The 25,516-nt window shown below is 38.7% G+C and overlaps 1 protein-coding gene across 1 annotated transcript in view; it reads right to left on the reverse strand.

Moving 5' to 3' along the window:
* LOC118823647 (AT-rich interactive domain-containing protein 1B-like) overlaps positions 1 to 25,516 on the reverse strand; it is a 265,468-nt gene that overhangs the window by 166,900 nt on the left and 73,052 nt on the right. The window contains exon 4 of the mRNA XM_036593372.1: positions 22,771 to 22,878. Coding sequence (XP_036449265.1) covers positions 22,771 to 22,878 — 108 coding nt within the window. The remainder of the gene's footprint in view (positions 1 to 22,770; positions 22,879 to 25,516) is intronic.

Consider the following 25,516-nt stretch of genomic DNA (forward strand, 5'->3'; position numbering starts at 1 on the left):
TGGTCTCGGACATTTGCACAGTACTGTACCAAAATCATAAGTCACTTTCACGTAATAATCCAGCCTTTTCTTTCTCTTTTAATCAGGCTGTTTGTTACTGTGTCTTTAAGATTGATGTATGTAAATTACCTCTGTGCTGATTGGCTCCCCTGCCTTGTTTGTAAATTCAGTCCAGGCTGTAACCCTCCTTTTAATTCCAGCGTGAATGGTGAAACTGCTGTAGGTCAAGTACGAGGATTTATGTAAATGCTTTGTTTTTTTTTGTGACATCGCAGAAGCAATTAATTAAAAATAGGCTGTTTTTGGAGAGTAGTCTTCATATATGGACTATGGAGTAAATGGCATGTTTTGAAATAAACAATGTGTACTGTGTCAAACTCTTTTATTTACAAAATGTGAGGCAAATTTGTTTTTCCATTAAACGGGCTATTAAACAGCAGTGTGAGTCATTTGCTGGGTGCTTAAAATTATTTTGAAAAACAGATCAAAAAACATTAAACCTAAAACAGTAAGTTTCCTTCCTAGAAATCTGGGCTTCTGTCCAGTTAACATCTACAAGAAAGTGTAAAGCTCCCTTTGGGGTGATTTTAATAGAGGAAAATGGAAAAACAGTCCAATCAAAATAAGGTTTTGTATATATATTATATACATATTTTGTATATGTGTATTAATTACCGTAAACTTAAATATCATCTGATTAAATATCATCATTTTAAAACTGAATTTTATCAATTCCGTCTAGCACAAGCACCATGTACGATACTCCACCTCCAAAGAGGAGCGTACACACAAATGTCTTCCAGCCTTCTGCCTCCAACAGGAATTTTGGTCTGTCTGTAAAAACCTGGCCAGAAAAAAGAAGGACGGCCCTGGCCTCTTCCCTGACCGCTTCCACTAAATGTTCACTTTGATGAAGGGAACACAGTGGCCTTGTAGGAATTCTTTTGTATTCAATGAAAAGAGATGTTTAAGACGTACTATACTATGAAGTGTAGTTTGGGTTAAAAAGAAAGAAAAGAAAAAGAACTAAGAAAGTATTGACAACAGAAACCCTTTTAAATACGAAACTGTTCATCTTCACCGCCACGGAGGTCAAAAAAATAAAAAGTGTTGAGGGCTGAAGAGACAAAATCATGAATTTTGAAATTCATGAAAATTGAATTTTCCTTGCTTTTTTAAAAAAAAGAGTTTGACATGCTATGTACAAGTCAAACTCTTATTACAAGTTTCAGTCTAGTCCATATAAGAAAAGTAAACTGTTTTGAATTCATTGTGGTTGTGATGTCAGAGCAACGAACACATGTACATAAGACTACCCAGTGAGCCTACAGCAGTTTAGCCCCACCCATTCACATTGAAGTGATGTGGAGTGTTGTTACTGTGGTCTGTAGCAGAGCCACTGGAGTGGAAGACGTCAGACGAAGGATTAAATGTTGTGCTGTTCATGGCTGTGAGGAAGCAATTGGATCACTGCAGCCTTTCAAAGGATTGAGATATGAAAATGAAGTGGCTGAAGTTTGTGGTTTTCATTCTTATTGTCCCTGAAGATCTGATTTATACATTTCTGCCTGGAATGCTTTTTGAATGAGGCACTATGCAGGGTACCTAACCAGAGGTAATTTACATATCATCAGTCTTTTTTATATTTTTATTTTTCTACTTCATTTGAGCACATCAGCTGTCCTTCACATGGTGTGAAAGTTTCAGGATAAATGGACCAATAGAAATGGTCCAAAATTACTTGGAATAAAATCTCTTACAATAACTTACATTAAATGTCAAGAAAACTTTTGCATTTTGCCTTCTACTGTAAATTTGCTATTTGGAAGATTTTTCTTTGCTTTTTTTGAATAGTAACAAAATACAGAATGTAAAAGTTTAAACACTCCCAGTTCAATCATGCTTTGTTGATTTTCTAAGTAAAAATCAATTATCACATCCAAAATGGAGAACCTACTTAAAACAAGGCATTTTAGTGCACAATTTTCATTTATTGCTGAGTTTATCACACTGGAAAAAATAAAATATTAGACATAAAGTCAGCCATAACATTTTTAATGTATTTATTTATTATTTTTTTACAATATGTTAAATTCAGAAAATAAACAGTAATTGTGCAGAAGTGTGTTCTCTGTAGAGCTTGTGTTCATTTTTTTTCATTCAAAAAAATCAACAAAACTTTTACAGAATATTTTCTCAGTTTTAAAGGCCCAGAAACACAACCAGCCTGTTTAATGCTAAGGGATAAAGAGAGGTTAAAAAATAGTCATAAAAACTGTGTTTGGTGCCTAAAACTACACAAACTTTATAAGTGAACTTCAGGGGGCAAAGATAAAAACCAAGAAAAAATTTCAGGTAAGTGTCCTTTAAAAATCCTATCAGAAAGGCTCCCAACACACTCAATTTAAGCACATACACACTATTAATGTACACACACTCTAGCTCCCCCCACAGAGAAGGTGCCCCCCTACTGCCCCCTCATGAGATAGGCAGACCTGTGTGTCTTAAACACTCCTTGTGATACGGCTCTCAGCACTGGCCAAGGCAGGATTAATACCATTCATTACAGCTGCATTTCAGTATGTGTGTGTATCCAGTCAGGCCACACGCCTGGGCCCCCGAGACCACCCTCTCTACACACTACCAAAACAATTAAACGCTGTTCAATGGGCTTACACATAAGATGGGCATGCAGACTCTCCACATACAGAGAGAGAGAGACACAGAGAGAGAGAGAGAGGAGAGAGAGAGAGAGAGAGAGAGCTGGCTGCGGTCCAGCATTGCGGCTTGTTGTTAATAACACATCTCTCTATAAAAGCCCGGCGCAGCACCTGAATGGCTCTAATATCAGTGGCCAGGCAGCGAGGAGATTAGAGGGGAATCAGGGGGCTTTCTGCCGCCGCTGCCGGACCCCCCAACTTATTGCTTTATAAAGCTGCAATATACACAACCCAGCCAAACATTTGTAATCTGGCCCAAATCAAATTGTAGCCAGCGTGGGGAGTGGCGCGGCGGCCGGCCCATCAAAAGGAGATTTCCCTCTGGATGGGAGCTGAGCGGCTTGGGAAACAAAGAGAGAAAAAGCTGGATAGAGCGCTCTGTGTGTGAGAGTGTGTGTGTGTGTGTGTGTGTGTGTGTGTGTGTGTGTGTGTGTGTGTCCGTGTGCTTGTTTTTGTGCATTTTCAGAACTTTATAGGAAAACTGCCAAAAACGTCCTACAGGACCATCAAAAGCTCCACGTTTTAATGCAGCTTTCAACTGTAGGTAGGGTCAGGTTTAAAGTTAGAAAAATAAACATACATGGGAGATATTTTTTATAACTATTCATTTATTTCTCCATATAAGTACTTACTTATATATGGGACATGTTATTATTATTAGACGTTAATGGGCATTTCTTCATATGGGTCACCCATATAAGAGCAGTATGCAAAAGTTTGAACACCTGCAGTCAAATTACGTTTTATTGATTTTTACATTATTTTTAATTCATTAATTTAATTAACTATTTAAATGTGACATTTTTCTGCAAATTATAGCACATTGTTTCTTGTTTTCACTTAGAAAATCAGTAATACATCTAGTTTGGGGGTGCCCAATCTTTTGCATATGACTGTATATAATGTTATTATTGCATATTTACTTTCATAAATCATACATATTTCACATGCACTGAAATGTGTGATACTGAATCTAAAGGATGTATATGTATACATAAGTATGACCCCTCGTCCTCACATGGTACGAAAACAAGTACTTTGTTGTGTGTGGCAAAAGCTCTCCAGTAATAGGCTGTGGGTCCCCTCGCTCACACACTGCCCTGTCAGGAGGGTATTAGAGTTAACAGGGTCACTGGGAGACCAGGGTCAGTAGACAGTGATGAAAGAGGCCAAGGGCAGAATAAGTGTGTGTGGGGAAGGGGGGGGTGAGAGGGGTGGGGGTGGGTTTGCATTTTCTTCATCATGACAGTGTGTGTCTCAAGTCGTCATGCACCACTGGCTACTAAAGCGACAGTGGTGATGGTCACACTCCAAAGGTCAGGAGGAGCTGTGAAGGAAGCGCTCGAGGTCACACATGTACACACAGCCACCCACACACAGTGATGCAGCATGTCAGCCTCAGCGTGGCCCTTGGGGCGCAAGGCGAGGTAACATCTGATGAGCAGGCTGTAATTGGGCTCTTAACGAGCGTCATTTCCCATGTCAGCACATACGCACACTCACACACTGCACCGGATCACCACGCAGCACCGACACACAGCATGGAACCAGCATGCCGCTCCAGAGCCAAGGTCCACTGTACAATCAACACCTGTTTACAGCCATACATACAGCTCTCCACCTGCATGTGTATCACACAGACCTGTCAGGACATGAGGTTACAGATAACTCACAGAAAAGTCTGGAATCATCATTCAAAAGTTTGGAAACACTGTTATATATTTAGTAACACGGAACAAGACACTGCTTTCAGCTACATACATTCAATCTTGTTGCGGATACACGTATGTAATGATTCTAATATGATGCTGACACTCTGCAACTTCATCTACCTCAAATAAATAGCAAGAAGCTGCAAAAAATTCAGAAAATGTAGCTATAAAAGAGCTGACAAAGCTGGAGAACACTGAGAAGCTAGTTCTAATATAATGAATATCCAGAGTATCACATACATGAAAACATGATGATTAAATTTTAAGGAAGACAACTTATCAAGAAATTTCTATGAACAGTGGTGAAAAGTATATCAGTTATTATTTAGTGACTTGCTAGGGTACTCAAAAAAATTTAAATACTAAATAAAACATCTAAAATTACCTTCTGCTGTTTAGTTTATAATTTATAAACCACTTAAATAACTTTGAATATGTTTTTGAATGCAATAAAATAACAGCAATTATTAATTCTAATTATATATATGTATATATATATATATATATATATATATATATATAATACTGTTGTTCAAAACTCTTTAATTATGTTTATTTCTTTTTAAAACAAACGGTTGAACATTCCATTTTGTCATTACCTAAACAATAGCAAGACTGCCGACATTACCAAATGTTTCGGTGATGACGGCTTCAGTAGTGAATATTTTAGCTAATTTTGAGCAGAATTCTGGGCAGAACTCAAAAACGTTAGTAACATCACTAGTAAACACAACTTTGAACAGCTGTACACACATAAAATGATCATAATTTTCATTAAAATACAAAAAAATTACTTAATTGCAGAAAATAGCTGTTTCGGCAGTGAGAAATCCTAATGTTGCACACTGACTTTCAGACTTTGGGACACATTTACTTCAAAACGATGGGGTCTAACTGCTCACCATGTGGTCAAGAGGGACAGGGATGCCGCCTCACTTCCTGCTCTAAAATGCAGGGGTGTGGCTAAAATAAGGCAGCCCTATGAACTAAAACTCTTTGTGTTTCGGTAGTGATGTGAGAACGTGGGACAGCATTTTTTAATAAAGGCCATCTTAAATCTAAATCTTTTAACTTAGAATACTTCATACGGTACTACTTTAATAAGACTACCCTTATAAATGGTTCATGAATAGTTTAAAATGCGTTTGTTAATGATTACTCATTAGGTCTTAAAGTGATCAGTCGATTGCCTAACAGTGAACTCACATTCATTTATACTGTCAAACTTCAGATTTTGATGTTCACTGATTTTACTTTGTCTTTTTCATCAGTTAGCATTTAAACCTGTCAGCTTCATCACATATTCATATTCATCAGATGTAACAGCTCACTGTTGCCCTTTTATTAAGGTGTTATAACTGCTTATTAATGATTAAGTGTTTATGACCTAACTAATGACCATTGACAAACTATTTTTAAATAATTTATAAGCTCTTTATAAAGGGTGTCTTATTTTAAAGTGGTACTGTTCATACTATGTCCCATATGTATCATATACAGTCAAAAGTTTGGACACTTCTGGTCATATTACATATTTTGTTCATTTGAAACATATCCTCTACAGGGAATACATTTAAATCTGATATTTTTATGCCAATTTTAGTGCACAATTTATATTTATTTGATTTGACACAGAAAAAATAAAACATAAAATAGAAAAAAAATCTACAATTTGCACCACATTTTATGCTTAATATGTTAAATTCAGCAAATAAAACAATAATTGTACATTAAAATGTGCAGAAGTGTGTTCTTTGTAGAGAATGTGTTCCCTTATTTTCACTAAGAAAATAAACAAAACATGTAATTTCACCAGGGGCGCCCAAACTTTTGCATACAACTGTATATGTAAATATCTAAATGTAATATGAAAATGTTCCCTCTGGTTTTCCTACACAGAAAATGTATGAACACAAACAGACACACACGTAACATCAAAACAGCGTTGATGTAAACTCAGTGCACCCCTTGCCTCAGAGCCTGAGAGGGCTGAGCAGGTTTGACTGACAGCAGGGCTCAGCTGTGCAGCTGGTTTGGAGCAATAGGGGTAAATAGGGGGAGGAGCGCAGGGAGACCCCACCCTCCGCCCTCACCCTCAGCACACTCTTAACATTTCACTGTGCAAACCGACAGGACATGAGTTCACACACACATCCAACAAAATAACATTTCAATTGGGGGTCTGTATGCGCCAGGCAGACCCCTGCAGATATGGCTGAACATCGCTTCTTCAACTATCCCATGAGGCCTCTCTCCATCTCTCTCTCTTTCTCTCTTCCAGTCCACGCGGAGAGATTTGCTGCTGGGATTCGTGGCTAATTCCCGCTCAGCAGTCATGAAAAATGTATAATGCGGAGAGGCTGTAGGGAAATGCAGATATGAGCCTGCTTCCTCTACAGCAAGGCCCCATATTAGTGGCCCATTACTCTTCCTATTCCTTTTTCTCTCTCAAACACACTCTCACTCGCTCGCCTTCGCTTGTATCACAAGCCTTAAAAATGAAAACCTTCCATGGGCTAATTCACAGAGGCTGCTGTAGGACTTTTATGTTGTAAAATCCTTAAAAAAAGACAGAATTCAGTTTTGTATGCCGCTGTCAGTCACTGAATGAAAAAGAGCAGTTTTGTTGTGAGCGTCACGGACGTCGCTCAGTAAAGAGTGACAGACACTTCTAATCACCTGTCAAACAGCAGTAATTTTCCTGGCTTGAATGCACCCGTGCGCAATATTATAGATCATAATAGCCATTAATTAGCATTTAACCGTTTAGCTTTCTGCTACGCAGCGCAATTGAGGAAGTTAGGCTGCACACAGTTGTAAGAAAACACAGATGGTTTATTAACCCTATGCAAATCAATAAAATAGTTACATCATACTAATATGTAAATAATGAGGTGGGCTGTTAGACATAAATCAGCACAGAGAATTTATCCAGAACCGCTGCTAGTGGGAGAGAGCTCAGCGTCACTCAGCATCGCTCTGGATATCAGCAATGCAGTTGGTATAAATTCAAACTCATTTAGCAACTTTTATTGTTTAAAAGGTGTCAGATGAGCTCGAATTAATGCAGTGGTCACGTTTTCACTGTTACTGATTAACTGTTAAATGTATGGATTCACTAAATATTCAGGCCATTAGCAACAACGCACTTGTAACTGACATTTAAAGATATACAAACTGTCATTATGGCCTAAACCTGCAGTATATATATATATATATATATATATATATATATATTCATTATGAAATTTTGTCACCATCTGAAAACAAAATGGGTAAGCAAGATAAGGGGAAATGAGGTTATGGGTTGTAAGGGACCCAAAGTATGCATTTAAGGATTGAAGGGGAAATCCACCATTTTCAAAATTTCTGCATAATTAAATTAGGATGTCATTTAGAGTGGTTTGATATAAAATTCATGATTACATAGAAGCCTAAGAGTTTGCTCACAGTGGTGGTGGTGGGAACCAGACATCCAAAGCATTTAATGCCTCTAAAACCTCTCTCACAGACACATATTACATGAGTTATGAGCATGCTGATTGTTTTATGATAGTTCTGAGACAAAGTTTTGGCCTAAACACATTTTCTTGGTGGAAAAAGTACAGGCGGAGTGTTGTAAGTCAAACTAATCCCCAAATACAACTTATCTTTTCAGATTAGACACTATTTTACCATTATCACCATTACACATAAAACTTAGAAGTCACAAATCTGTTCACTGCTTGATTTAGATAGTATATAAAGTGGCTAGATTTATGCTGTAGACATGGCAACCTCTGGTTCCTATCAGCACCACTGTAAAGGAATCCAAGTCAGTAAGTTTCTCTACAATGCAGAATTTCTCATCAAACCACTCTGAATGACTTTGTTTACATTTCAGTGATTGAATGATGCGGTTTGTGACTTTCCCTTTAACAAAGAGACAACCTAGACAGCACAATATGGTAAAATACCAGCCAATAAACTTAAAAAATCTACGGGCTTAATGCAACCAGTTCCCACATTACATATCACCACTCTGACTGGACACTGTTCAGCTCATTTGCATAAGTTAGCCCAGAAGGCGAGACAGCAGAGTGAGCAGTATAGAGTGTGCATCAGTGGTTAGATGTGTGTCACATTATGACACTTTTGATGTAAACTATCCAAAAAAAATAGATGTAAATTATCTAAAAAAATAAATAAAATGAAAGAAAATAGTTTTGCACAGCACATATGCACTGCTCAGAATTTCAGCATCCCCAATTCAAAACACTGTCCCATGTTCCTGGATCTCATTATCAAATATCAGTAAACAAAATCCATAAATATTCCAACCTACCAACTACCAGTGTCTCATTACAGTCAGGTGAGATCAGCCACTCCAGACACACTAAAGGCCATTCGTGGTTTCATTCATGGTAACAGATGTACTATGCATGTGTAGAATATTTTTAGCAGAACTCACAATTCTTCTTCAGCCGTAATACGGTGACATTCACGGAGAGCCCTGGGCTAAACAGATCTAATAGAAAATGTCACATAAGTTGCGAGGGAGGCCGATCATTTTGTCGAGCGCTAATAACCAAACAAGCAATATCTGATCTGATGTGAGAGACGATAATAATGTAACTGTAATGGCATCAGGACAATTCACTGCCGCGCTCGCTGTCACACACACACACACGCACCCCTCCAAGGAGACCGTTTCCCTGGTCCTGGCCGTTGCTATGGCAACACTAACAGTGTGCCCAGCTTCAAAAGCAGATGTAATTTCAGACTTCCGACAGCCAGAGGGAGTGCTAGCGGTCTTCCGTTCCCCAAAGCCCCTCTGCCACACCGCTGACTGATTAGAAATGTGTCGAGGAAGGTTACGGGTGGACTCTACCATCCCACTGCTCTGTTTGGGGTGTGTGTGTGTGTGTGTGTGGGGGGGGGTTCAATGGAGGTGAATGACTTTATTTTTTCATTTGTTCTGTGTCCAGAACATAACAGCTACAGTGCTGTGAAAAAGTATTTGCCCCTCACCCAATTTCTTCTCTTTTTGCTTATATTTGTCACATTTAAATGTTTCAGATCAACTAATTTTACTGTAAGATAAAGACAACATGAGCAAACACAAAATACATCTTTGAAATGATCGTTCCATTTATTGAAGATAAAGATTCATTCAAAACCTTCATCACCCATGTGTGTTGCCAAACCTAATGACTGGTAGTGCCACCCTCAGCAGTAACTGCTATCAAACGTTTCAAAAGTCTATCAAAAGTCTTTTACTTCACGGTGGAGGAATTCTGATCCATTCCTTTTTGCAGAATTGTTTCAATTTGGCTAAACTGGAGGATTTTTCAGCATGACCTGCCCGTTTAAGGTCTTGCCACAGCATCTCAATGGGATTCACGTCAGGGCTCTGAATGAAATCATCAATTAAAAAAAAGCATTTTGTGTTTGCTTGGGTTACGTTTAATAATAATACTAAAAGTCGTCTGATGATCTGAAACTTTCAAGTGTGGCAAATATGCAAAAATAGAAGAAACTGGGAAGGGTGTGAATACTTTTTCACAGCACAGTATATTTTACAGGCCAGACTATAAAAGGGTTGAGGCTCATACAGGCGATGGCAGAGAAATTACTGAAAGTGTAGGAGAGAAGAGAAGAGAAGAGAAGAGAAGAGAAGAGAAGAGAAGAGAAGTGGGAGCATATAAATAAGGAAGCAGAGGTACACAGAAGTATAGAATAGAGAGGAGAGGATGTGTATAAAAAAACAATAGAGGAGATGAGAAGAACAGAGAAGCAGAGGAGAGGAGAGCAGTATAGTAAAGAAAAGAACAAAGGAGAGGTATCGAAAAGAATTGAGGAGAGGAGAGGAGAGCAGTATAGTAAAGAAAAGAACAAAGGAGAGGTATCAAAAAGAATTGAGGAGAGGAGAGGAGAGAAGAACAGTGAAGTAAAGAGGAGATAGGGGAGGAGTACAGAAAAGAAAAGAGTCAGTAAATTAATATAAAGAAGTAGAGAATAGAGGATAGAAGTACAGAAAAGAAAAGAATGGAGAAGAGGAGAGGAGAGGAGAGGAGAGGAGAGCAGAGGAAAGGAAAGGAGAGCAGTATAGAAAACAAAAGAACAAAGGAGAGGTATTGAAAAGAATAGAGGAGAGGATAGGAGAGGAGAGGAGGAGAACAGTGAAGTAAAGAGGAGACAGGAGAGGAGTACAGAAAAGAAAAGAGTCAGTAAATTAATATAGAGAAGTAGAGAATAGAGGATAGAAGTACAGAAAAGAATAGAGGAGAGGAGAGCAGAGGAGAGGAGAGGAGAGAGACACATTAAGTCCACACACACCTTCTCCTGCTTTTCCCTAATGCATTAGTTAATTAAGACTGTAGATTGATTGGAGCCTGCAGTTATGAGGCCTCTTCCCTCTTCCTTTTTCATTCTCTCTCTCTCTTTCTCTCTCTCTCTCCCTTTCCACCTTTCCCTCTTCCTCTTTAGTTGATTCTTTTTAAAGGTTTGATGTTTTTAAATGTATTTACACCATGTAAAAATGTCAGCTGTCCTGGACGATTCATGACGAACAGACCAATATTAGCTGGAGTGAAATGCTCTCGTATTAACATTCTGTCGCTGCAGGAATAAACACTCCTATCTCCAAAACACTTCACAGGAGAAGGAAAAAAACACCCTTAAATGTTTATTTTAAAATAACACTTTCTTAATAAGCAATATTTGATTACTTCTATTAGTCCATCATTTAAAAACTTCAACACAATGTAAAAGGAAGCTGGCAAATTGTAAATTATGCAAAGTAACATGTGAGATTTTATCACGACAGCAACACGGTTTACACACACAAAAAACCTGACCAGCTTCCTGACCACAAACATCATTGTGGCCAACAAGTAACCTCCAACATTCTGCTAAACCCACAACCAAACACCTAAACCCAAACCCCAGGACGTGTATGCATCCCACAGCGGTGAAGATAAAACCAACGCTCAGCCACTAAAACCACTACGACATCAACCAAACTCTCCACACATTATAATTCAACCTCGTCCAGCTGTCTGCACGTGTGAAGTCTAACAGGGGACCACACACAGGCTGTAAGGGATCTGTGAGGTAGAAGCCTGAGAGAGTTTTTCAGCTCAGCTGGACGGCAGCGTGTCCGACTTTTATTCCAGCTCTTCACGTCATCTCCAGTTTACACAGCGCTAGTTTTACACCAGCCTTGTTCTGACAGTGAAAGAGTCTGACACACACTCTCCTCCTGTTGCAGAGTGTGTGGAGAGTGGAAAAACAGTGCTTAAGGAGGGAACGTGAGGAAGAGGAGAAAAGAGGAGAGCCAGAAGAGGCGCTTCGTATGGGAAATTAGGGTGTGTCCACCTTAAAGGTGATGAATGAAAAGTGCATGTCTGTCTGCGTGTGTGTGTGTGTGTGGATCAGACACAGCAGTGCTGCTGGAGTTTTTAAACACCTCAATGTCCCTGCTGGACTGAGAATAGTCCACCAACCAAAAACATCCAGCCAACAGCGTCCTGTGGGCAGCGTCCTGTGACCACTGATGAAGGACTAGGGCATACTGCAAACTGTCCAGCAGCAGATGAGCTACCATCCCTGACTTTACATCTACAAGGTGGACTGACAAGGTAAGAGTGTCTAATAGAGTGGACAGAGAGTGGACACAGTGTTTAAAAACTCCAGCAGCACTGCTGTGTCTGATCCATTTAGACCAGCGCAACACACACTAACACACCACCACCACGTCAGTGTTACTGCAGTGATGAGAATGATCCACCACCCAGATAGTACCTGCTGTGTGAGGGTCCATGGGGGTCCTGACCACTGAAGAACAGGGTAAAAGGGGGCTAAGAAAGTATGCAGAGAAACAGATGGACTACAGTCTGTAATTGTAGAACTACAAAGTGCACCTATATAGTAAGTGGAGCTGATAAAGTGGACAATGAGCCTAGAAACAAGGAGGTGTTCATAATGTTATGCCTGATTGGTGTATATATATATATTATATATATATATATATATATATATATATACACGTGTGTGTGTGTGTGTGTGTGTGCGTGTGCGTGTGTGTGTGTAAAAAAGGACAGTTACAATGAAGAAGAGTATTCAAGATTCTGCATGTCTAGGTCACTATTTCAATTTAAGCCAATTTGGGAAATTCCATCAGAAAACTATCAGGTGCATTTGATCTACTCATCAGAGGCTTTTGCACTTGTGTAGTCTGTGCCAGCTCGAGTGCGGCTGTCATTAAAGCAAAAGAAGGACAAATCAAATACTAGGAAATGCTGAAAAATGTTAACATTTCAAAGTTTCAACATTTCATTCATATTATTATGCTGATAAAAGAGTTTACAGAAAAAATCTTTCTATTAAGTTAGAAAGAAATGCAAAATAGATGCAATGTCACTAGTGAGCTCAGACCCACTGATATATATATATATATATATATATATATATATATATATATACACACGTGTGTGAGTGCATCCTGCTGTACCTTCAGCTGGCTGCAGTACTCATATAAAGTTTCTAATTTTATTTCAGTTACATATATTGTATTTATACATATTTATAGATTATACATTATATTAAAAACTGTTATGGAAAACAAATCCTGTAGAAAACAAAATCGTTGGAAATTGAGGCGAGAGATTATAGGAGTTGTCACAGGGATGAACGATGGCATTTTCTCTATTGTGAAGGTCTGAGTCTGTGATATGGCTGCTCACACAGAAATATTTCAAAAATATTTTCTTTTTATATACTGCAATATACTAACAACAGATAACAGTGCATTTCAGTTTCAGAGGGTGTAGGACGCTCTCACTGCAGAACAGTCTGACAGTACTGAAGCACCAGGAGGAGCAGCTGGATGCCTGCCAGGAGTCAAAGGTCAGGGTCACCTGGGTCACTCCACTGTCTCTGTGAGCACACACACGTCATGCTCCAGAGAGTGTGTGTGTGTGTGTGTGTGTGTGTGTGTGTGTGAGTGTGTGTGTGAGTGTACAGGGACAGGGAGGAAAGAACTCCACTCATCTGAGTGCCGTCAATCTCAATCCACTAAATAGTGGAGATAAGAAGTGCAGCTTCCTTTTGATTTACAGAAACCGGGTTGCATAAGGATAGTGTTAAAGAATAAGGCAGAAGAGAGAATAGAGGAAGTGTGAATGGATTGGGGGCTAGAAAATGCACAATTTTTTCAGACTTAATGTACTAAGACATGTTTGGTGACTGAAGTTTTGCAGTGGAGCCGCTAATGTAGTTAACAAGCAATGGAAGCTCATATCAAGTCAAAGTTTATTTATATAGCGCTTTTTACAACAGCTTTACAGAAAAATCCAGGTCCAAACCTCCATGAACGTGGCCAATGGCGACAGTGGCAAGGAAAAACCCCCTAAGAGCAAAAGGAAGAAACCTTGAGAGGAACCAAGACTCAAAAGGGGAACCCATCCTCCTCTGGTCGACACCAGATAGCATATCCCACCAATCAGGATTGTGTATGCCTGTATCATCACATTTGCTACAACAACCACATCCGGTTGTTAAGTAATCACAAATAGACCTGCTTTAGTGGTTTATATCATACAGCATCAGAAACCACTTAAGAAAGTCTGTCTGTCTGTTGCTGTATAAGAATAACTTATCTAGATTTTGTTAGAATGTTAGTTATAATAAAAAAATATGGTTGGATTTTATTGTTTTCATGAAAATGTGTGAGTTTATATGTCTAAAACAGATCAAAACTGTGCCTTTAAAGGTTAGTTGAAGGACACAGAGGCCAGACCCCACTACCCACCACATTATGTAATTCAGCAGCCAACAGGCAAAAGGCCAGCTTGTCCTGTGGACCACCAGTGGCCCAGTGGTGAAGGAAGACCCTCAGGACAGAGAGGGCATGCCAGCTCATCTTCAGCCTGAGCACATGGCTACCAATATCAGAGAGAGTAGATGGAGGGAGGGAGGGAGAGCGAGAGAGAGAGAGAGAGGGAGAGAGAGAGAGAGAGAGGGCCTACTGATGTTCATCCTCAGCACAGCCTCAGGTCTATCAGTGCGCTTCCCAGGATACAGCTCTAGATCTGCCGTCACGGCTCTTGAGGGAAATGAGTTGTCAGATGGATTAAACCGGTGCTAATATAGATTTTGAAAAGCAGATTCCAGTTAGTAACCTACAGTGATGCAACAACTTGACCCAAACAGACGCTGTGTGCTCTAACGTGCAAATCCCAGGTCACCTCACGCCACACAAGCATTTATTATAGAGCCTGACAAATAAATTGGTTGGCTGATAATGTCAGCAGATATTGAGGTTCCACAGATTAAATGGTGTTAGGAAAAATCCCACCAATAAAGCCCTGATAATTGCCAAGAATAAGTTAAGAATTTAGTGATGCATCTCACCCTCATGTTGCAATAATTATATTATTTAAGCTCTTCTGATGTTCAGCTGTTTGAGTTCCAGACAATTGAGAACTGACAATATTGGATCGATAAAAAATGACAGAAGCATGAATCATGTGTCAGCAATTAAAAAATACTGTTAATTTTAGTTTATTTTAAAATTTGATCCTGCTGGTGTGGGTTTCCTTGTTTTCAGTAATACATACACAAGCGACTAGAGTGCTTATAGCTCCCACTTGTGGACAATCTGCTAAATACAGCTTTATAAAGACCTGCAGATACCTTGCGTATCATTCAAACTGCAAACCAATCACTAAGCTGATTTATCACTTACTTCAATTTTACTTGATACATTTTTGTTAAATCGAGTAGGTGATTTTATTGGAGTAATGATGAAAGTCTTACTAGAGCTTGCTTAATTTTTTTTACTTATATTTTCTGAATTTTAGCTCCAAATTAACCTTTAAGCCTTGTTAATTCAGGTTGCTTGTCATATTAAGCATGCCTCATCATACTGTATTATTTAGAAGACAAAATTCTTGTTTTTCAATGATCTTCCAGTTAATTCTGATTACTTTTTCCCTTTTCAAAAACATCTTCAGACCAGTGGGCGGGAAAAATTATATTAACCAATATAATCATGTTTCACCTCCCTTTCCCACCACCCCCACCTATTATCAAGAGAAAATGTTCAGCTAGACCAGAGCTCCTACGACACCGTGTCACAGTATGAAAGGCAAACGCATTATGATTTCCGATTGACCTTAAAATCAGTATCGGTATCAGTACTGCTCACAAAATCTGACATCAGCAGAGCTCTAGTTTATTACTGCCAGTGCCTAAAGACTGTCCTTGGGATGTTCCTCAGATAGCATCCCGGAACTGGCTTCAGCTGTCTCCTGAAGGCTTTAGCCACTAAAGCGAGGTGAGCAGGGGGAAAACCCAGCGAGAAATCTCTGCAGATTAGAATCTAACCCATGCGCCTGCAGAGTTGGAAATAATCCCAAAAGCAAAGGGCCCTGGGGCAGTAGCGGGATTAAAGTAGCTGAATACAAATAAATCTCCAGAGCACCCGGGGCTTTCTCACTGACACATCAATGCAACCCCTCATTTACAAAAAAAAAACCTTTCATGAGTTGGGTTCAGAGAGAGAGAGAGAGAGAGAGAGGCAGGGCGAGAGAGCATGAGTAGTAGGAACAGGCAGATTCAGTGAGAATGTTTCACAGATCCAATGAAAACCAAAGGAAAAATTAAAGGACAGAAATAACAGGAACAACAACAGAAAAGATGAGGATTTCCGATCACAAAGAGATGAAAAGAAAGCGATTCAAATGAGGAAAATAGGGCAAAAAGGAAGCTACAGGCAGATGAGCATAAGTGGCCTAGCCCCTCTCCCTTCATCTAAAGAGCCAGCCATGAAGCCTCAGTCTAATTAAACCAAATTACATTGTGAGGCTGAATCCAGCTCCACATATTCCCCATGTACACCTTTCCCTGTTCTGCCTGGCCTCGCAAAATATCCTCAATTACTCCTCCAGTCAACCTCCTTAATGATTTTTTTCTTAGCGTCTGAGAGGAGAGAGGGGGGAGTGGGTGGCTGCCCGGAGATGGGGGGGGGCTTCGTTACAACGATGCTTAGTGTAGCAAAGCCTAATTTAATGTGCCCTTTTCTACTTGTGTAGGCAGCGCAGTCAAAACAAATCTGGATGCGTTTAATGTGGGCATTAGTATGAAATGGCCAGTGAAATCTAGGTCTGCCCTGTGAAACGAAGGGAGAAGAAAACCTGCACGGACGAATCGGGTCAGCTAACTGCCCGGCTGAGATGAAGCCACACTCTGAGTGACAGCTCCGGTGACCAATCAGAACCTACATCTGAGAGAGCGAGGAAAGTAGTAACAGGCATCAGGGATGTGAGTCCCACTGTACTGATCCAGAACATAAGTCGCTATCCTCTCAATATGTATCACACGATTTCTTTATTCGTTTTTTAGCATATCTTTTTTTTTTTTAACACATAGTAAAAACAAAGCATACATTATTTCTCACTCTTAGGTCACTGAAACAAGCAGTGAATTTATGTGAAAAGTGCAGATTCTAAACTTTTAAAACAAAACTTTGTGTTTATAAGTAGACAAAGTGATATTTTATTATGATATCAATTTGATGAAAAGGTAACATCCTATAGATTTCTGACGTGTTTGTGACACCAAAACAAAGTGCATATATGAATCTGTTCATGCAGATTTTGAAGCCAATGTAAAAGTGATCCATCACTGTAACTTAATAAACATTAGCATTCAGAAGTTTGGATTCAGTTTTCAATGATATAAGATCAATTTGATTTCAAATAAACACAAACAATGACTTTAATCTATTTCAAATAATTAGCAGGAAGTGGGAAATATATATTTCACCATTTAAAATTGTTTCCTGAATGATATCCAGAGCTGTAGAGGATTCAAACACAATGAGAAAGAAGTATCAACATCAAGAATTAAGTTATACCAAAATCAATACCCACAACTCATCATATTTCAAAAGCAGAAAAACCTCATGGAGGACAGGTAACTTGACCAAAACAGTTTTGTAAATCGATTATTACAGTGTATTATATATCATTTTATTCACTTTTTGCACACAGAACTCTTGAAATACTGAATAAAACAAAAAATACATTTTAGTGCAACATTTATATTATTTAACACCATGGTGTTTATGTTATTGTGTATAAAATGACAAAAATATTTTCAGTTTAATGCAAAAGCGAAAATATGTTAACACATCCTCTACAGGGAAAAACATAAATGTGTGATTTTTTTTTCTAATTTTACTGCAGAATTTAACATATGGGAAAAAACAACACAAAAACATAAAGGAAATATGTAAAATTCAGCCAATTTAATTGCATTAACGTGCAGAAGTGTGTTCTCTGTAGAGGATGAGTTAACTTATTTTCACTTTCAAACATAATGGAATTTGAGAGGGGTGCCCAAACTTTTACACACTACTGTAATATGGCAAGTGATTCCAAACTTTTTCCAAACTAAACTTATAAAGTTATACATTTGAAGTGCAGTGTAACTATGTATAGCAAAACAAAACAATAATAACTAAGACTTCTCAGGGTTAAAATCTCATAAGGACACAACTGGACATCTCAAAAGCGACACTCAAGGAGCTTTGCTCTCTGGACGGTACATTAAAGCAGTGACTCAAACATTCCCATAACAACACCAAACAGGCCTCAGCGCAGACAGTCTATAAACTTTATAGGTGTCTAAACTAAGCGCTGACACTATTTGATGAAATAGGTGCACTTTTTGCATTTCCACCAAGTGGTAGTTGCTATAAATGCTGCAAGTTGCTATAAATAGTGCAAGCTTTGGTGTTAAAGTTTACAACAGACATAAAACTTGATCACCATCCAAAACTGCACTTCTCTGCGGCATCAGCTGTCAGTGTCTACGATGCTTTGGGTTGAATTCCATCTGTTAGGATTACAAGTGTGAACTTGTTTCAAAGCTTACACAGATGAAGCGCTGGAAAGCACTGGGGAGGTGATAAGGATGACCGTATGTGGAGAGCATTCTGTAAGTGATGTTTTTTTTTTCTGGATAGTGACACGTTTCTGCTGATTTGGCTTTAAACTCCAGCACATTTAATTTTAAACGATTCTATGACTATGAGGTTAAAGTGCACATTATCAGCTTTGCATCTATCTTGAGATAACCACAGAGGAATCACAGCCATTTCTATTCATTTTCAAAGGACCATAAGTAATCAGACAACCGTCTGGTCCTTTCTTTGGTCAGCTGTATGTTGTTGCATCATTAGTCTTTGTACAAAAGTGCTACAAAAGGTCTAGAGTTGGCTCTGGAGTTTGTTGCTGCTGTCTCTCACTATGAGGGGCAACAACTGGCAATCAGTAAAGTAGGCCATTACGAGACTACAGATTAGAATACATTAATCAGAGATAGAGCCAAAAAAGTAGCTGTGTCTAAATCAACTGTTTGGCACATTGTTAAGAAGCCAGAAGACACCAGTGAGCTTAGCAGTAGCAGATCACTCAAGAACTCAAGGCAGTGGATGACTGACGAACAGGCCTCTTTCAAATCTGCTGAACGCTCTGAGAGCACTCTCCAGGATACAAGCATAAGCGTCAGAGACAATCAGAAAGAAAAGAAGACACCAACATAAGTTCAGGATGGAAACCACTGGTAAACCTCAAAAAACCTCAAGGCCAGGCTGCAGTCACAATAAATACCTTTAAAGTTCTGGGAAAAGCCTGTAAAGTTGAGACAGATGACAAAAAATGAGCACAGACCAAATCAATGGTGTGAAAGAATGGAGAAAAACACAAACTGCTCATAATTCAACGCAAAACACAGCCCGAATGGCTGCAGTGGAGCTAAACCAATGGTCTTTACCGATGACATTAACTGCTCAGACCCACCAAATACCTAAAAACTGGGGGTCAATCGATATAATTTTTGCTGGGCCGATACTGATAACAAATATTATTAGTAATCAGGGACACCGATAATAGGGGGCCGATATTGATACACCATAAATTGATGTTTGTAGTGTGAACGTTTACAAGAATGAAACACCATACATTATATGAATATATGATTTCAAAAAAAAGTAAACATTTTAAATTTATCTTTAAACAGACAAAAATAACTTAAATCAGTTGACATTTCATAGTCAATGATGTTTGAAAAATGGAGCTCCAAAAATGGACTTTTTAAATCTTTAAAAAATATACAAATATATTATATTTACACATTTTGTACCACAACACAGACATAGAATATAAAACAGATACATAGTACGAGTCACTGACGGTTGAAAGGGCACAAATCAGGGTGTATTAAAGTAAAAAGCAACAAACAACAATGAGGGTGTATGAATGTTAACGTGCTTATTTCATTTTGTTGTTCAACCAAAAAAGTATTTCATGCGAGAGCAAGCAGCATGTTGAATGTATCGGATGTATTCTGAGCTGCATGATTTGATGGGAACAGCCTGTTTAGCCTAAGCAGAGTGGTGCAATCTTCAGAATTAATGAGCTGCAGCTGTCTGCACTTTTAACAAGCAAAAATAAAAATAAAAATTAGCAGATACTGTGCGCAACTCATTTATTAAACTTCAAATGATACGTTATGATTTTACAAATAATTTACTGCTTACTGGAGGCTTGTCTACCCAGTTGGACGCTCACTGAAGCTCCGCTATAGGGACACATATTATGGACATGTTCAAACTACTACAGAAACAGCCTGGGTCCCCACACTGTGTCTGCTCCCGTGTCTGCTTCTAACAGGGCAGGATAATGCCCGCATGGGTCACGTTTGTTTGGTTACAGTGAAGGCAGGCACTGCTTCACCCCTGCGTCTCTCACAAACCACAAATAGCAAGTTAGATTGGATTTACTTGACATGTGGTCCAGATTTCTACCAATCAATAGTGCTGTGGGCGGGACAAAGAGACAGACTACAGGGGTGCTGGTTGGTTGTACTCGATGCATCATCCACATTCCAAGCAATCCAGCAATGCTTTGGGCAGGACATGGGCCAGACTACATAACTGTGGTTTTTATGATTGTGGTTGTGTCAGATAAATTGATATCAGCTCTGATTATCGGTCAGGCCTACTAAAATTCACGCTTCAGCTAGCATCGGGACAACGAGCCTAGCTTCTAAAGCGACAGTGGAGTTATTGTGGGCCACAAAAAAAGGACTATACTTGACTGAATGAGCTGATCACCCAACCTGAACACCACTGAGGTGCATTCCACTAGAAACCAAAAGACGCTGAAACAAGCAGCAACTGAAAATACCGATCATACATGGCGTAAAGAGAAAACACGTATCTGTCCAAATGTTTATGCACTGCACTGTACAGTGAATGATACATCTCAACAATCTTTAGCCTTTAGCTTTTAATGAAAACACATATATTAGTGTAGTAAGTTTAGTGGTGTATTTTAATGGAATGGATCAGGCATCCTGCATGGCCAGCTACAATAATGAAACAATATAACTGGCAGTTTCATCCTGAATGACATAAAAACAAGTGGAGGAAGATGAGCCTTCACTTCTAGTTAATATTTAGCAATGTAGGGTCTAATAAAAAAGGTATAGTTGAGAATTATTCAATAAATAAGATATATTCAAGGAGATATATTTCAAGGAAAGCGTAACATATCTCTCTAAGTGAACTTAAGGTCATCATGAAAAACTTAAGACATCCTGATATAATGATTGTACAATATAAATGTTACTGAATTGTTAATTCATTGAGATTTTTATGTCGAGCTGCAGAAGGTTGATCATATGGAAAATAAAGAAAAATATGGTTTAAGATAATTTGACACTCAAATATAACTTGTCTAAATTTTAATACAGTCTAAAAGTATATTTCAATAAGACTGTCATTAATATTAAAAAACATGGCATGCAGGTCTGCTGCTATTTAAAGAGCCGCTTGACATTTCAAGCAACTGCCATTTTTCCAACTTTCCATGGTTCAGAGTAAACATAAGAGCATTTTCCTGGCTTTATTAAGTAGAACTTCAGCACAGATGGTTTTTAATTAACAAAAAGACTATATTTTGGTGCATTATTAAATAAGTAAGTGTGGTATTAAATTACTAACTTTGGTTCATGGTTATTTTTATCAGTACTCTCTGCGGGTTTGTCAGCAACCCAGCAGAAAAAAAACAGATCCCAGATCATGAGAGTAACCACTTGATATGCAAGATGCAAGTTCAAATTAGTGAAGAAGACTATAGATCAATTTATGTATATTTATATACCACATTTCCATAAATAGTCAGTATTGTATTTCAAAGAGGCAGAAATGTGAAACCCTGAGTTTCCAGGATAAATCAATAAACATGTAAATAAGGTTTTTGCAGTATTTGTTCAAAATTTCTGCATAATTCCACCACTGTGCCTACACATATTGTATGAGCTTTAATAATAAGTTATATAATGTTGAAAATGGTAGGATAGAGACTATTTTGTCCCACAACACCCTGTATGTACCTCAATGTCAATAAATAGAAAAAACTTGTTTCTGGTCAAAATCATTTTAAAAATATTGTAAAACAATGTGTGCATTTATATGCACTTAATAATCCGATAACTGCAGAAAATCAGATTTTGTCAGTAATCCAATTCAATGCATTTATATGCACTTGGGTAATCAGATAATGTGAAACCCCAGGTCTACGTGAGTCAGGCAGTTATTAGATTTTCCGCTTTGCAACAGGCCAATAAACTCACAGAAGAAGACAACAATGCTGCTCGATTACCTCCGGCACCACGGTGTGTTTCGCACAAACGCAGACTGAGAAATCCGAAAGAAATCAGAGTAAGAGTTCACATGCACTGAGAAATCTGATTACTGAGCTAAAATCCAGCTCTCTTTATCGGATTTATTAACTAGATTTCTAGACCTTATTCTGATCTAAAAAATCAGAGTCTGCTGTTTACATGACTGATTGAATAATCAGATAACTGATAACAGAAATCCAATTATGATCAGACTACTGAGTGCATGTAAACGCACTCATTGTCTCAGATATCAGCAGCATATTCATAACCATTTCATGTCATGACTGTCCATGATGTAGCTTTTAGAGGCATTAAACGCTTCAGATCTCCTATCACCAACACTGGGAACAACTCTGACTTACTAAGTTTCTCTAAAACGTAGTATTTCACATTAAACCACTCTGTTTACGTCTTGACTGAATTATACAGAAAAAATGAAAAAAATGATGCAGTCCTCCCTTTAAATTCTTCGATTGGAATGTAGGTGAAACTGCATAACTTTCAAGATTTTTCCTGACTTATGGGAACTCCAAATATAAACCACTGGTGATGCAGTGCTCTGTTCTACATTCTGGCTGGTTGGGACATTTGTCACTCACCGGGAGGCTGGAGGGGCGGTCCTGTTGGATCAGGCCTATCTCATCATGGTTGGATTTCCCAGAATTCCCAGCGGGATGGCTCCTGTTCCCATAGTTCTCCTGGGCCTCCTGAGAGAGAGAGAATGAGAAAGAGTGTGAGCTACAAGCTTACATAATTCATGAGTGCAAAACAGCCTCTATTCCGGCAAGAAGCACAGCAAGGAAGGCTCATCAGTGACATTCAAGTTGACATGCACCACTTGGGTGGGTTTGGAATGGACAAAAAAAAGGAAGATTTTTGGATTCAGTTGTGCTGTCTGCTCCTCAGCCAAGGCCGAAAAACCTGTTCAAAACGGCCCCCAGCGTTTGAGCACACGGAACCACGGAAAAACATGGCAGTTTCTTGAAATATCAAGCAACTTTTTAAACAGCAGCAGACCTGCATGCCATGGTTTTTAATATGAACGATAGTCTTATTGACAATACTTACACTTAGACAAGTTATATTTAAGTGTCAAATTATTTTAAACTGTATTTTTTTGGTTTAACATGAATGTTAATGATCCATTGACCAAAAAAAGCAAGCACAGCAGAACTAAAGAGGGAGAAAATCAAATTCTGCAACAATTTGTACAACAAACGTAAGCGCAGTGGTTTCGGCTCTCAGGTTACAGCGGATAAAAACACTCCTTCGTCATAACAAGATGTGCCAGGGAACAGATGTTAAATAAATGTTGACATATTTGGCAAAGGCTGCTGACACACAAAGGCCGCATTTCTCTTAATATTTAACAGAGGGAAAATGACCTGTGCACAAAAACGTCACATTTGCAGCTTTAACACTGAATGATTGAATGTTGGTACTGGAGAGCAGGGAACAGTATTCTTCCCCGTCTACATGAGCGGCTCAGGCTGGCACGCTGCCCAGCGAGTATTCTATTACCTATTAGGAAGTCATTCATTTATACAGCGCTCCTTAAAAAAATACTCACCACTTCCTAAAATAAACAGTCTGTGAAGATGAAAAGCAGACAAGGCCATAAATTGCGGTTCAATAGGGGAAAAAAAATGCATTCTTTTCACACACACCGAGCACAGGTGTTCACGTTACGGACCAAACTGGACGAGGAAGAACTAGCGCCAGCTAAGGTCGACTGAGGATCGCCTTCCATAAAGACTACAGCTGATGACCGACATGCATATTCTAAGTGAAATAAGTACACAAAAGTACAGAGAACACACCTCTACACATTTTAATTACAGATTCTGTGCTCAATTTGGCCCGTGAACAAGTTATGGCACATTTTACATATTATGTTTTATTTTTCCCCCCAAAACGTACATATCATCGCTGTCCAAAGAAAAACAAATATCTCCAAAACAGTAACTTTACAGGAGAGAGCAAAAACACTCTTACCTTCCAGTATAAGTCAAAGTAAAGAGATTTAATTCCAAGTGATTTTAGAGCATTTCTATTGGTCCATTCATCATGATATTTACACACAATGTAAAGGACAGCTGGTGTGTTGAAATGTAGAAAAATAAAAATCAACAAAAACGGAGATACATGGTTTTTTTTGGACAGCGATGATATTTAAGTTTGTTCTCTCTAAAGGATGAGCCACACAAAACGTAGCTGGCAGTGGTCTGTAAAGCTTAAGACTGCAACTTATAAAGTAAAGAACACACCGTTTGAATATTTTGAAGAATTGAAGAATATATTGCTCTTACAACGTCCAAATGCCTGTGTTTAAGCTACCTAGAGTGTGAAAGTCAAAGTAAACCCACATTAGCTTTGGTGCTGAGTGGGTAAAAACACTGTTTAAAAGTGTATGTTTGTATATTCAACGGTCAAATAAAATGCATGGCTGGCACATGTTCACAACAAGTAAATGAAATGAATGAGCATTCCATGTTTTATGTTAGTGTAACATCAGAGCACCTACAGAGTTCCTGCGCATCCTTGCTTATTTGTAATATTAAATATTTTCTCATTGGGAATAATACATCTGTGCTACTTGCACTGGTGTTGAAAAATGAGACTATTCTTTGTGTGCGCCCTCTTGAGAGCCCTGTTTAATCGCTTTGCTCTTTTTCATTCTTCTTTTACTGATTCTCAGTTCTCTCAAACCGCTAACCACCGGCAAACCAGCTCTGATGAAGACCTAAAAATTAAATTAAAGCCGACAGCACAGGACACATCGCACAAACTACAGGTGACGGTCAGCCAATGTTCACCAAAAGCCTTTTGGCATCCGACAGTCAACGTGGTGTGACAGGACATTAAGAGGTCCGCTACCCAACCCAAGCCCGATAGGGCCCAACAAAATATCAGGTTTCAGGCCAGGTTCAGGCCAATTTTTACACACTACATTGGGCTCAGAATTGGGTTTATTTTCTAAAGAGAGATTTGTTTTATTTAATAGATTTGTTTTTATTTGATGCACTTTTCTCACATTTTCTCTCTTTTGCACACTGCTCTCTCTCTCTTCACATAGTTACAGTACAGTCCATAGCTGCATCCAGAATAACTCCAGAGTATGAGGAGTGGGTGAACATGTGCCTGAATGAAACTGTGGATGAAGTTCAACAATATGTCAGTGGCAGCCAGACAATGGATGATGAGAGGGATGTTTTTGAGCCGATGAAAAGGTCACAGAGGATATTTCCTCTTGCTTGTTAAGCCCAAAGTGTGCAAAGCTTTTCTGAAATGCTGCTCTCTGCTAGGTACAAACAACAATTTCACAAATATATATTATTAATAAAT

Source organism: Colossoma macropomum, unplaced genomic scaffold (assembly GCF_904425465.1).
Source record: "Colossoma macropomum unplaced genomic scaffold, Colossoma_macropomum, whole genome shotgun sequence".
NCBI classification, from domain to species: domain Eukaryota; kingdom Metazoa; phylum Chordata; class Actinopteri; order Characiformes; family Serrasalmidae; genus Colossoma; species Colossoma macropomum.